The sequence below is a fragment of the Varanus komodoensis genome, unplaced genomic scaffold (genome assembly GCF_004798865.1).
Source record: "Varanus komodoensis strain SLA01 unplaced genomic scaffold, ASM479886v1 scaffold19, whole genome shotgun sequence".
Classification (NCBI taxonomy): Eukaryota; Metazoa; Chordata; class Lepidosauria; order Squamata; family Varanidae; genus Varanus; species Varanus komodoensis.
The window spans coordinates 13,026,427-13,040,769 of NW_025335550.1; the positions used below are offsets into that span (position 1 = coordinate 13,026,427).

General features: G+C 38.4%; 1 protein-coding gene across 21 annotated transcripts in view; it reads right to left on the reverse strand.

The window, feature by feature from the left end:
* MPDZ (multiple PDZ domain crumbs cell polarity complex component) overlaps positions 1-14,343 on the reverse strand; it is a 126,494-nt gene that overhangs the window by 60,667 nt on the left and 51,484 nt on the right. For 20 of the 21 annotated variants that reach the window (XM_044427698.1, XM_044427699.1, XM_044427694.1 and 17 more), the window contains exons 18-22: positions 12,734-12,850; positions 8,281-8,442; positions 5,984-6,265; positions 4,764-4,887; positions 1,793-1,991 (exon numbers count right to left, since the gene is read on the reverse strand). In XM_044427698.1, coding sequence (XP_044283633.1) covers positions 1,793-1,991; positions 4,764-4,887; positions 5,984-6,265; positions 8,281-8,442; positions 12,734-12,850 — 884 coding nt within the window. The remainder of the gene's footprint in view (positions 1-1,792; positions 1,992-4,763; positions 4,888-5,983; positions 6,266-8,280; positions 8,443-12,733; positions 12,851-14,343) is intronic. The other variant, XM_044427706.1, reaches the window with a different exon arrangement.

Sequence of the window (14,343 nt, forward strand, 5' to 3'; positions counted from 1 at the left end):
TATGTCTCAAAGAAAGGGTGAAATATAAATTTAAATAAATGAAATACTGTTTTCCTGATATTTGTCAAAGATGTACTGAGATTTATAATTTATAACATTATTATTCTGACTTAATGTCATGTGTCATAGTTTCTGTAATTAGCAACTTTTTTACTATTGAAATATTCCTAAAAGAAAATAATTTGTTGTAAAGAAATATCAACCTTTAAACATTCCAACAAGTTTCCAAGTTTATCTTCCTGAAAAAATGTTTTCAGCCATGTGAGATATACAACTGTGTGTTCTCCCCATGGAGTGCAAGGTGGAAAGGATCCAGCCACATGCCAGCACAACAAAGCAGTGTACTTCTTTCCACTTTGTGCAACTCAGGTCCCATGAGGACACACCAAAATGTATTATAGATGCTATTCCACCAGCTGAAAAAAACGGCTGGCAGAATTAATTTCGCCTTGCATGCACCCCAATTCTGTTCCAGAGGTTGGGAGGCACTTCAGAGCAGATCTGAGGAATGCATGGGGAACTATAGAGGCAAAGAAGTCTTGTTGCATGAGCTGAAATGTGCAAGGGAATTTCCAACTTGCAGGAGAGTTGGATCCAGTACCGGAGCAGGAGTAAGACGCATGTGCAAAAGGATCCAGGAAACATTCTACTTCATGTGAAGGAACAGAAACCAGCAAGAGAACAGGGAGGACAGAAAGTAATATTATGTGGTCAATGAGGACAGCTCTCCTTGTCTGCTGTCATTACTAACAGGCAAGAGAACGGGGAAGGCAAGGAAAAGTTGATCCAGGCTAGGCCTTCCTCTTGCCCTGTTACTGCTACTCACTCTATGTTCTGCAAAAAGGCAGCATTGCTCCCATGGTAGATAAACATTCTGATTTTCTGTACCAAAAGGATATAAATCTCTATCTTTGATTAAATAGTAAATAGATATGACTGAGCAGTGACTGAGAGCAATGATCAAGGGCAATAAAACATCTTAGAAATGATGAACCAACAAAACATCCCCTTATTACAAAGCAACAGGAGCTCTGGGCAACTGACTTGACATACAAGTCAGTTGGGGTTCAAGCAACCTGCCATCCAAATACGACAGGAGGGCATCAAGCTGCTATAAAGCTGAGGTGGAAAAACTCTGGCTCAGGGGCCAAATGCAGCCATTCTGGGGTCCATAGATGGTTATGATCCCTTTTTTCTGCGCTCACCCACTTTGTCCAACTGTCAATCATGAGTTTCTCAAATTGTACCCATTATAGCAGGTCGAAATGCCTCCCTTAATGCTTAGTTACTGGCAGCATATTAAGTTACAATATGCTGGCAGGTCCTGCTCACTTTGCCTTCAGTCCCAGTCACCACTAGGATGCAAACCCCAAGAGCGTCTGTACAACTGAATTCTAGGCTGAAAAATGTTCCCCACAGCGGCTCGAAAACATGCATACAGAAAGCTGCTTTCTGCACTGAAGAAAACATTTTGGTGAATGACGTGTGTGTACTGGTGCCCTGAAGGCTGAAACAAATGGACTATCAAGATGAGCTGGTATATTAAGACTTCAGTCTTTGAATGCTCATTAAAATCTGCTGGTTGATTGAGAAGCAAAAGCTTAGCTGTTCAGTAGAGTCACACAGGCAATTTCAACTTGGTCTATCCATTTAAAAATCATGCATTTGGCACTTCATTTCTAAAGGCACTAAACTAAATACAGATCTGGAATAAAGCATCCTTTGTTTCAATACTACCACTACCCAAGTATAGTTCTTGAATGTCAACCAATCTGTATTTGATTCCACATACTTTATATCTGGTCCAATAAGAGAATGTCTCCTCAGCATGGCTCGTGCCTGCGCATTGGTTAAATTAGTGGTGGGTTCCTCATTAATAGACAGTATATAGTCTCCTACACCGATTCGTCCATCACGACTTATGGAACCACCATGGATAATGCTGCGGACTATCATTCCTGAGCCATCCTTACTGGAACTTACGGTCATCCCTTTAAGAAAGAATAATTAAAAGATTAGTTTACCGTGTGTGTAACAAGAACAATTCTTACCATGAACCTATGCGGACAAAAATTCAACTCAGAATTTATGCATATTTCCCTGCGAATATAGTCACGCTGACAGTCATGGTTCCAGAGTTACCCTGCCTCTTAAACACCCCAAAAATAAAAACTGATATGGCTAAAGAAATTATTGCAACTTCAGTCCAAGTAAGTTAATAATATTAAATTTCTCCCCAGACAGGAAAATGGCCCTGGCTTCTCTGCTTCCTGGAAGTTGTCCATGGTAAAATCCTTCTTCGAACTTGGGTTTTCTGGGTATTGCACTATAATGATGCAGTAAGACTAGTTTGACAGCACAATCCTATACATATCTATTCAGACATAAGCCTCACTGGGCTAAATAGGGCCTACTCCCAGGCAAAAGGATACAGGATGCAAACTTAAAAGGTTATTATTAGGTAGTCTGGACAGTTTTATGAGGTTTTAGTCCAAACTGTACCATAGCCTACTTACCAGTCATACTTTAGTTTGAGGTTACTAGACTAATGAGATCTGAGGCCATATTGTAACAAAGTTATTGACTGAATGGAAGAAACATAATCCAAAAGAAATAGGAACATGTTAGATTTCTTCCCACTACTCTAATAGAAAAACACTCCTAAAAGCCAGAACAACATTCTGATTGTGACAATACAGATCAGTCCACAGTCCTGGCTGTACGTTCCCTTCATATTGAAAAACGAGTTGCTCAGAGGGACTTGGGTCAGACGATTCCTCCTCCTCCTATTCAGAGGAATCCTGGGCATGTGGAGAATCAATGACTGACTGTGGTGCCAGACTGGTATCCACATAGAAGTGTGATGTGGACCTCCTGCTGTATCCCTGGGGTCAGGTGATGCATCCGCTGACTCAGTTGATAAATACGATGTTATAAGGAAGTAGGCTCAAGGCCTGCATCTCCATCCAGAGTGCTTACGGATGGGCTTTTCTCCCTTGCTTTCTCTCTTTAGCTTTGCAGTAATGAAGAATCTGACGGATCCACCAGAAATCTTGTCTTTTAGTTCCTGCCTAGTGATCAACTTAATGGAAGCAAAGACTGCCACAATTGTGGCAGTTAGCTATTAAGCTATGATTCCTACTACAGAGGAGGAAGACAGAGTTGTACAGAAGGGAAGAGGTGGCATGGATGAGTGAGATGCCTGTGAAGTAGAAGTCACCAAACCTTCGGGGAAAAATCCTGCACCAAATAGGTGTTCTCTCATGGTTGGCATAATTAGTGAAGGGTATTGAGAAGGTAGGTTTTTAATGACAGAGACCCAAGAACAGGAACTGTTCAAAATTCTGAAATGTGGCTGAGAAGAGCCGTTCAAGTATCCTTGTATAATCCATGTGAGCCTTTGCCTCTCTGGCTGTTTGGTTTGATGTTATTGGGGTGATCTGCATGATCCTGCTGTGATGGCACACTGCTCGTGTTGCTTTTGGAAAGCCCTGGAGGTGGATGTCTGGTGGGATGGACACAACTGAACACCAACAGCAGTTTTGCTCAGCCTTCAAAGTGCCCAATAAATCTGCTTTGCCAGAGGTTTGAGCAATCCATGAAGAACTCTGCTTCTTCACCCTTACTCAGCTTCCCAGCTCCTCTTCTATTGTGTAGGCTTATTCTCTTTCCCACCAGTGGGAACATCATCAACAACAGTGAGTGGAGAAATAGAGATGGACTACAAAGGTTTAAAAAAAGGAGGCTGAGGAAAAGAGAAAGAACTGATACATATCTGTGGAACTCCCTGCCTGTTGATGGCAGCACCTGCAAAGATATTTTTCTTTAAAAAAGTGTGAATAACTAGCTGCAGTTTTATTGACACAATCTAAGATTAAAGAACTGAATTTGCTATTTCAGTTCTCCTATTCTGGAGATTGTTTTTTACTAAAAGTAGAGTGACCTACAAATCTTGCAAATAAACAAACAAATGCAAAAAAGGTAAGAACCAGACAAAAATAAAAACTATTTAAGGCCTAGAAGAGTTGCAGGGAGGAAGATACACAGCCTCTGTCCTAGGTGAAGGAAAAGGATAAATTGGAAGGAGTCATGCGCACACACACACACACACACACACAAAGATTTTGGCCTTCCTGGGTTGGGGGGGCATAACTAATTGTGATACCTGCTCACAGCAGAGAGGGAAAGTGCAAATTTATTTAACATAATAGCTTAAATTCAGACATTTAAGATCCAGGCTGCCCACAGAATGCTCACAATCTAAGGGGTGCCTTATGAGAATTTATGAAGATGCATTATACTGAATATAATCTAATGCTATCTAATCAAGCCCTCTCCAACTTGGCAACTTCCAGATATGCTGGACAGCTCTTTCCATCATCCTAGCCAAAGGTCACATGGCTGGGGATGATGGGAGTTTAAGCCAAAGCCATCTGGAGGATACACGTGGGGGTGTCTGAATCGTAACTGCTCTTCTATATGTCAGAGTTCATTCACTGCTCAGCTACCTCAGATCCTGCAGAGATCTGCCTTGGTTAACAGTTTTCTCAATAGAAAAACAAGGTACAAATCAAACAACATAACATAACATAAGACGCTCCCGTCAGTGAAATCACACAATCTGGGGTAGCATACCAAAACATACACATTTCAAATTAAACAGCATGAGGCTTGGTATTATATAGCTCTCTTCTGGGGACAACACGGTAGAAATGTGAATATCAACAGAAAAAGGGTGCACAGAGTCAAGTTAGATACACTACCTAAACTTGAATTGCCTTTTGCAATAGTAATAATTTTCTCAAACTTGTTTTTGTTTGTATTTAGACTTGTGGAGCACCTCCCAGCATGGGTTAGACTATTATTTTCCATCAAGAATGCCGGATCCTGATAAGAAGAAAATAAGTGTTAGTTCATAACAGCAAGTAACTGGGAAACATTATTGGATTTTGCATGATTTACAAATTACAGATGGTTCCCAATCTGCTAGGCATTCGTGTAATAAGAAAATGTGTGTTTCTAATTTGCTTACAAAGCTTTTATTCCTCTTTAAATTAATCATACTGAGTTATAGGAAAAAAATTAAGTAACATGGTGGTTCAGTGCTAAAACATCAGCATGCATACAACTTTCACTGCAGTGAGGCAATAAGGATCTCCAACACAGCAGAGCAGGTGGGAGTATATGGCTAACTGTATGCCACAGTTTAGGCTGAGGGATGTTCATGGGCCAAATCTAGCTACCTAGCTAGTGTTCCCCAGAAGGCCATACCCCCTTTCTCTGTTCCCACCTCCTTTCACCTGACCACCATTTGGTGGCTTCCCATGTTTGCATGTTTTTTCCTCATTCTAACAGGTTGAAATGCCTCTCCTAAGGTTTAGCTACTGATCGTGAGGGATGTCAGCAGACCTTGTATTTTGGCCCTGTCCCCTTTGCTCTGGGCTCCACCCACCATTGCAATGTAGCTAGTTAGAGCATCTCTAAAATTGAATTTAGACTTTGGGATGAAACAAGTTCTGTGCCCTGGTTCACAACCACACAGATGCTTTATCCACATATGAATCAAACTCATATTGCTTGCTGCACGTGGCAGATTAGCAAAGGTGCCAAAAAACCGTGCACCTAGAAACCCATCCCTTCACTTAGGATCTTCTTGCAAAGACAGCCTTGATTTAGCAACGTACTGAAGATTTCTGCTGGACAGTAAGTTCGAGATGTTTTGCTGACAGCTGTAACACAGTTCTTTAAAACAGGTCTATGCCACAAGCTGAATGGTATTTGCAGTCCATGCGACTACCCATTTGCTTCAGTGGCATTTGATTTCATCCTAATCAAGGGAACTCTGCACTACTGAAAGGTCATGAAAGGCATGCTGATGGCCAGGGACAGGCTGTTATTCCACAATTTGGCCAGGTCAATAAGACTGATTGGGATATGATAACAGATTAATATTACTTCATCAAAAATACAATGAAATCCTTACTTTTCCAGCAGAATCAGGTGGCAGTCTGGAAGTTAAGTTGGCATTGTGTGAGACCTCAGCTGTTACTCGAGACTCTCTCCATGTGCTCGTATTTTCATGTTCGACCTGTTTCTTAGGAGAATGTGTTGTTGGATTCACAGAAACAGATCCAGCAGGCTCTTCAACAGAAACCTCTGTGGAAGATTTGCTCTCTGTTCCTCTCTCCATTAGATCTGCAGTGTACAAGTTTTGGTCGGATAGCCGATAACTGTTTGAGGCATTTGAACCTTCTCTGCAAACAGTCTATCAAACAAGACAAAAAGAATTTCAATGTTACATTTTTATTTTTAAACTAGGACAGTTATTTTTTAAATCTTAAATATATTTTATTCCTATTTTTGTAGGAAGCTACAAAGTTTGTTAAACAATGAGGCCTACTGAATGTATTAAAGTTTGTAAAAAATCTGGCTACGACAGGGGAGCAGCCAGGAGAGAGGAGATAGCACATTAGTATTTTTACATTATTTATTAAATTAAATTTGAACAGAACAGAACAAGAGGAGGGGAGTCAGAAGGGTCCTATAAGATCATCAAATCCAACCCTGCTTTCATATGAGTTCATCAATGTATTTATTTTTATTATTTGATTTCTAACCCACTCATTAGCCACATGGTTCTCTAGGCAGGTTACAACAATAAATATATAAGAACAGTATAACAACACAAAACTCAAGTATCAGTAAAACAGTAAAAACAATAAAAGCATACTGACCTCATCTTAACAGAACTAATGAATTCATAAAAGGCATATCACATTCTAGTAAAAATACCATTAAAAACAGATTAACGGTTAAAATATCAGCAAAATAAATACCCATATTATTTTTAAGGTGACATTTCATCAAATGTTTCTGTACGTTAAAAAATGGCTGGCAAAACTACAATGGGCCTCTTTTACAACTGTAGCTAATTACATTGCATTCATTTTGGTTCAAACTTGGATCCATGATCCAAATCACCACACAGGGAGTTTTCTTGTGCTCTTCTAAGTAAGGAGAAAAAATAGCTGTTACTCTACTTATATCTCTGCTCCCTGAAATGAACAGCAAAGTATCTCCACACACTTATAAAAGTTGCTGGATTGTTGCCACAGAGCCACAAGGCCTCTTTTTTTCTGCAGGTATTTTTATCTCAGCAAAGTGAAATACACAATACTTGAAATTTTGAGTTTAAGGATTTTACTCATATCCTCCTAGAAGATAAATGAGAGAGAAAGAGCAACTTCAGAAATGCCAATATGACATCTTCTAGAGGACCAGATGTGTTGCAGAATGCACATTTCCCAGCATGCACTCTGCCTAATCCCTTTAAGTAACAATTACTAAGTTAAACAACGCAATCTGTCTCATTGGCACAGCAAAGGTACATTCTGTTGTGGATTAGGAAATTCCATTAGGAGATAAACTCCGGCTGTCAGCCCCATGGCCAGTAAGGCTGAAATACATTCCAGAAGGGATATAGCCAGCTGGTGAATCTCAGGTGTGAAAGAAGAGTATCTCCTCTTTTCAAGAATATACTCTGCAAACCAACCAAGAAAATGAATCAGCTTTACCAGCAAAGATGATGCCAGGTCCACCATGAGTATTAAGAGAAGCACATGGAATGACTCAAGCTTTTTTTCTAAAACAATGACAGATTGCCAAGAAATGGAGGGAAAAACTAACATGGGAGAGAAAATCAAAGACACCATCAAGCAAAAGAAAGAATATTTTTATGGGTATGGGATTGATACATTTATTCTTTTAAAACTGCTTCTTTATTGATTAATCTAATAAAATTCTAACATTTTGTTGCTACTTTGGAGTTAATTTTTGTATCATTTTGAGAGCTCACTTGCCAACGAAACAGAGTAACTAATTGCTTGCAATTACAGAAATTGAGAAAATGGGCAGTTTTTTCATGCTGAACTGTTACGCATGCAGAAATATTCATTACTTTTACGTAAACCTTGAAAATATCTCATAATTATTTAGATTCATTTGAACAATAGTTTAATGGATCACAGCCAAATTATACTGTCTTTTCAACAATACAAAAAACAATCTGTTTAACAATTTGTTTCTGAAAGTCTGAAAAGTGTTCAATCAATGCTACTACGTAAATGAAATTGCGCTTTAATCTAATAACAAACCTACGAACAGATGGAACCAACCATGACAACATTAGCATCTTTACATCGATAACACTGCCAGACAAACATTTTCACATTCAACGCTGCTTTATCACATCAATCAAATGATTTTTTTTTTCAATTTTACCTTGGGAGTTGAAGAGGGTAGTGAGAGATTATACTTCAGATCATCAGCACAGGTGCTGCCATGCAGAGCTGAAACTGAAGACTGGAATGTACCATCATTGTCTGGGGAATACGGAGATTCAAAGGTGGATTCCTCCACTAGATCTGCTTCACTTGAGTCCACCTAACAGCAACGACAATTTAATCAGTCAGACTATTTGGTATCTTCGTATCCACATAAGCCTCAAACATTTGCATCTGTGGCTAACGACTTCCTACTATTTTGTTCTTCAATCTCTTATACACAAAATCTTTTGATGTGCAATTCACCTTTTCCAACAATGCCTCCGTATCTTCAAATTCAATAATACATAAGTGTTACCTGAGAACACAATCTGGGTCTACATTTTCAAGTATATAGGCAGTGTGCAGGGGGAAATGATTGTATTTTCATGTAACTGAAAAAAATCTCTAAGAAAAATCTTTTTTCTTAGCCATGACAGCATATAAATACTGTGCTTCTTTGAAGTTTCTCCAAGTACATCTATTTTAAATCTTTAATAAATATGTTAAATGCATTATATATCTAAGATTCAAATTGCTTTACTGATTGGATATTCTTTTTACATTTGTTTCATCCAAAAGTGGAAAAATTAACAATGATCATTTCAGCTAACACAGGTTAAAAATCTGTTAACTGGTACTTCAAATGATTATGATTCTCATTAAGCGCATGCTGTACTTAAAATGTAAATGTATGTCCCTACCGGTTCACTAATTACATTTTCATACACATTAAGCATTGTCACTGCCAAATTACATGGGTGTAATTCTCCTACTGCCGAGTTCAGACGAAATACTCCATTGCACCCCATGCATATAATCTCAAATTTCTGCCAGATGATAAATTCAGTAAAACAAATTTAGCAAAAATAAGAAAAATAAGAATCAAATGTTCCTCCCTCTAAAATTAAACATGAAGCAGAAGCTGCCATGAAATTCAACAGCGAAAATTTAATTTGAATACGCAGGTCTGGTGCAAGAGTACTAGATCTTTACTACAAAGCTCCTACTCAGTTGCAGGAGAATTGTGCCTGTTCTCAGTTCAGCCAAATTAAGCCACCTATAAGCAATGCTATGGAGCCTCTATGCTATGTTTTGCTGTGCAAGTATGGAATTATATGGAATAGAATTCTGTGTCTCAAGAAGCTCAGCTTTAATCTTTTTCAAAGCAAACTTCTAGCTCCCAGTTACAGAACAAGTTTTAAAATGTGCAGCTAGTGCCGAAAGTTGTGATCACTGCCAAGCTATTGCGAATTAGCTTGTTATTAAAATATGTGTTTAATAAAGCACATATTAAATGGGGGGCATTTTTCACAGGTGGTAGAGATGCAGATGTGGAAACAATAATCTCAGCTGTCAACAGCGGACATATGAAATTGCTTTATAGAGACTGGCTTCACACAACACAGGCTTTGTACATGTGGTTGAATCATGGTGTTTTGTGGGGGCAAAGCCAACCATACTAATAAATCAGTTTGTTAACCACAAACAACCCACAGTCCATAAGCCAGCAATAAACATTAGGTTCTCTTCGTGTGTTGTTCATGGTTCCTATATACATTACTGGAGAGATGTGGGAAGCAGTTCCTGTGGTAGAAGTTTAGCTACCAAGCCTTGCATGCGAACTGATCCAGAAAGAGCCAGTTTAAAAGAACCTGACTGAAGTACTGCAATCTGAGTGAGCAGAGAAAAAGCTGGACTTAGCAGGTGCATTTTGAATAAAATGAACAGGAGAGCATGTAGAAACACACCATTTTCAAATAAATCTGCAGTTCAATACTTGTGACCAATTTTGTCATAATTTAACAGTAACACTTTGGATTCAAAATATATTATATCGCCTTCAAAACATTACTTCCTTTCTCAACGCATTATATGGGGTTCGAAGCATCAAAGTAATGTAGCTAGGAATTGGATAATAATTTTTAATAAAATCATGCAAGTTAAAACATGACTTTTTAACTTATCTGTTCCACTCAAAACCTTTGGTATATTTAACTACTGATTGCAAATAAATTTACCACTTCTAATGGTGATATACTGATTTTTGCAAACCATGAAGGACCAAAAAAAACTTTAAAATAAATAAATATATCAATAAAACACTGATTCTGATTATACTGTATTCCAAAGAACCCCTGGGACTGTAATATAGGGCTGTACCCAGGCTTAATTAAATTTCACTAATTTCAATTGTTTTATATGAAATTTTGATTCAGTCCTTTGTGTAAGTACTAGATAAGTTTTACAGCTTCTCAGAAATGACATCAACTGATTTCCCATCCCATAACAACCCCATAAGCAAAGCTTAGTGTGTGTTCTGATTGAACATTGGATTGCTATTCAAAGGTAGGCTGCTGTGTTTATAAACCATGAATTGTTAATATGTTTGTTCTCAGAACCCAGCAACCTTCAGTTCACAACCCAACAACAAACCATGGGCTGTTTATGGTTAACAAACCATAGTGTGTGTCAGTGCAGCTGAAGTTAGCAGGTTGAAACAATTCAAGGTTCAGCAACAAACACCCATGCCTTCATGGCAAGCCACACTTTGTCTTGAGTATGGGTTGTTATGGGGCATGAACCCAGTCAGAGTTCTACAGGGTTTAATGGACATGGGATTGCAGCCTAAGAGATTTTATACATTCCCACTGCCTAGATTTTCTTATCCTTAAATCTAGGTTAACTTTACACTGGAGAGGTTTCTCCCAAGAATCCTAGCGGTAAGCAAATAGTATTTCATAGGCCATTACTTGGTTCCTATGTAAGGATAAGCCACTGTGAGTGAATTTTATTACTGTTTTATATTTTGAAAGTTCAAGCAGCAGTGGGGTCAAGTCATGATTTGTTTTTATGTGTAAACCTGGTGAGGGTGGTATGTTGGGGTGGTTTACAAGCCACCCAAATCCTATGGCTTATATTAGGGTTGCAGGTGGCTTGCATTGTCAGAGTCATCTGCCATGGGATAAATTTTCAAAATGGTGGCTGGTACCCAGATGAGAAGCCCTGAAGGGAAATTCTCCCATGCTAGCTTCTCACCATGTGCAAGTTGGATCACCATGTCCACTCAGTAAACAATAGTGCAAAGGTGAGTAACAAAATAAAAAGCAGAGCAGCTCCATCAGTCCTTTGTCAAGTAACCTGCCTAACCAGATTATGCAGACCGCTAAGATGCAATTCGGTGATGGCTTATTTCTTTACTTTAAAATGTAACATAAAGCAAAAGTAACTGGCAGCTTCAGAAGATTCGTAAAAGATTTGTTCCTCCGTTGTACATTGTATTTTATTTTTTACAATGCAAAGCTATCTGCTAAACTTTGAATTTATTCAAAAAATTGCTTTTTAAAGAAATATATAGAAAAAGCATTTTGTTCAACTATATTCCTAGCACTCTTCCAGTTGACATACCAGCAACTCTTACATATAGCTGTTTCCTGGAAATTATTGTAACCAACCCTTTATTTAAGTGATACTACAGGGTGCGCTTCTCTCAGTGAAGTCACTGGAATGCAGAAGTGGCTGGCTTTGGCTAGATGATCTGCCATACTATTTGATCAAAATTTTAGTTAACTACTAAAAATAATAATCTAGGCATTTCACACCTAGGACAGAATATTCCATAAACCAAATAGATAATAAAGTTTTGTAGCAATATGTTATGCAAATCATCTTTTGAATAGGTGATTAGGAAGCCAATCCTACACTTGTTTACCCAGAAATCAATCCAAGTGAGAATGGGGTTGTTCACGTGTAACATTAGGCCATCATGTTAATTTCCCTGCAGGGCTGAAAGGAGTGGGCTAGCCACCATTTGAAATAGGTAAGCGGTGGCAACAGCGCACTTACAGCTTGCCGTTTGTACAGACATGTTTGTCTCAGAAGGCAGACAAGCCTCAAATAAGCTATAGCTTGTTTTAAGGTTTTGCATGACATGGCTTTGTATGGTAAACAAAGGGCGCTTACAGACACCTAGAACACACCATGTCTGCTGCAGTTAAATTAATCCACAGCGGGCTGATGTGTCATGAAAACCTGGTCATAAATTCCAAAGAATAAATGTAGGAGTGCAAAGTTAATTTCCTTATGTACAGCAACAGATTTCTCAAAAAGGGATAATGGATCTACACATGTGTTATGTTTCAGAGATCCAATCTAATGTACTTCCTGTTTTGCTGTATATAAAAGAAATTGACTAGATGGTTTATTGTTGCTATATAATTGATATTTTCTGTTTTTCAGCACCTTGACTGAATTAAGTAACCATTATCATCATAAATCCTTTCAAATAAGCCAAAGCACGCCTTGTTTGCATTACAGCAGCAATATTCTTCCTACATTGCCCTTAAACAAATGCTATTCAAAAGAATAAAAGGGTTTTAACACATTATCATGGTAAGGAAGTGGCCACTAACCAGAGCCAGCTCAGCATGGAAGAGGGCTGAATCAGCTAGCCCTTCCTCCTCAAAAGACTGGGCTGTGTAGAAGATGGAATCTTCCTTAGCAGAAACATACCCCTCTTCTGGTGAAAGCTGCAGAAAGAATGAAGCTCTTGAGTTGCATGATGGCCAGTGTTCAGGACATGCAGCATGCGGAATGTTAAGAAACTTTTAGATGAACGAATGAATGAATGCATGAATGTGCAGAACAGAAGAGAGATTGCTGGAAATGATATCATAGCCCTGTGCAAGTGTAAGGATATACCAGGATTGGGAGGAAACTGAAAAACTGAATACTGGTGTCTATGGGTTTGCAGTATCCTTTCATCTGTGCACAGGAGTGGGACTTCATGCTCTGATGCTGGCACTAAGGAATTTGGAATGTTCTTCTGGACCTGATGATGATTTGTAACTACCTCTTTATATTTCTATTTCTTGCTTAAGAGCCTAATTTCCAATAAATTAAGCCTAGTAAATAGGGTTAAAGCCTATTTAGTCCCACCAACTTCAACCCCACTTACCCTTGGGTCTAAAACCCAAATATTTGTAAATAAATTCCACTGAACTCAATAGCACTTACCTTAATGCAGTGTGATTGGAGCAGAGTATAACCAGCTTTCCCCTAAAAAGAACTGCCTAACTAGTTTGTGGACCTTGCTGCAAGTCACTGAGAGATAGTACTTCTCATAAACTCGCTATAAATGCTGCTTCTCCCCACTCACTATTAGAAGTTTTGACATGCACAATTTTAATACAGAAGTGTATGTTCCAAGCGCTATATAAACAAAGTATATTATTTCTTATTGAAATTGCAATGGACTTTCTTATCATCGTATTTCCCAAACCAATCATTAACCTTATTTTAGTGATAGGGAACATGGATTTCTCTAGAATATACTGTTTGAGACCTAAATCAGTATTTTTAAAACCCTGTAGCATTTCTGCATTCAAAAATACCAATGAAGCAGCTCATTATGTGTAATGAAAAACAATTTAACTCAGTTTCAAGGAACCTACTCTTCTTGTGTTACGTTAAAGAGCTGCTGTACTTAGAGTGTTGGACTGGGAAACTGGGAGATCCAGGTTCTAGTCCCCACTTGGTGATTTTGGGGCAGGCACTCATTCTTGGCCCAACCTACCTCACTGGGTTGTGGTTGTGAGGAGAAAATGGAGCTACATAAACTGCCTTTGGTTCTTCACAAGAAAAATGTGGGATATAAATTCAATACAATAATACTAACAATTGAAAACAAACTTCAGCACTTTTTGCAAAACTCAGAATGGATGAATATAGGAAAGTTATTCTACTAACACTTGCACTGCAATTGGCTGAATCAGAAAAAAGTAGATGCACATTTCTTATAATTTCAAAAGATCTCTCTTAAGCCATAGGGCAAAAACTTTTTGTCTTGTTGATCAAACAAATTAGTGGAAGTAAATCAGATCAGCAAATCAGATCAGTTCTGCTCACTATGACTAAAATACTTCAGAGATATTAAATTTCCAGACCTTTTCAAGAATGGAACACATTCAGCCATTCTTGCTCATACAAAACCAATATAAATAAATCTGAAATAAATCTGTCT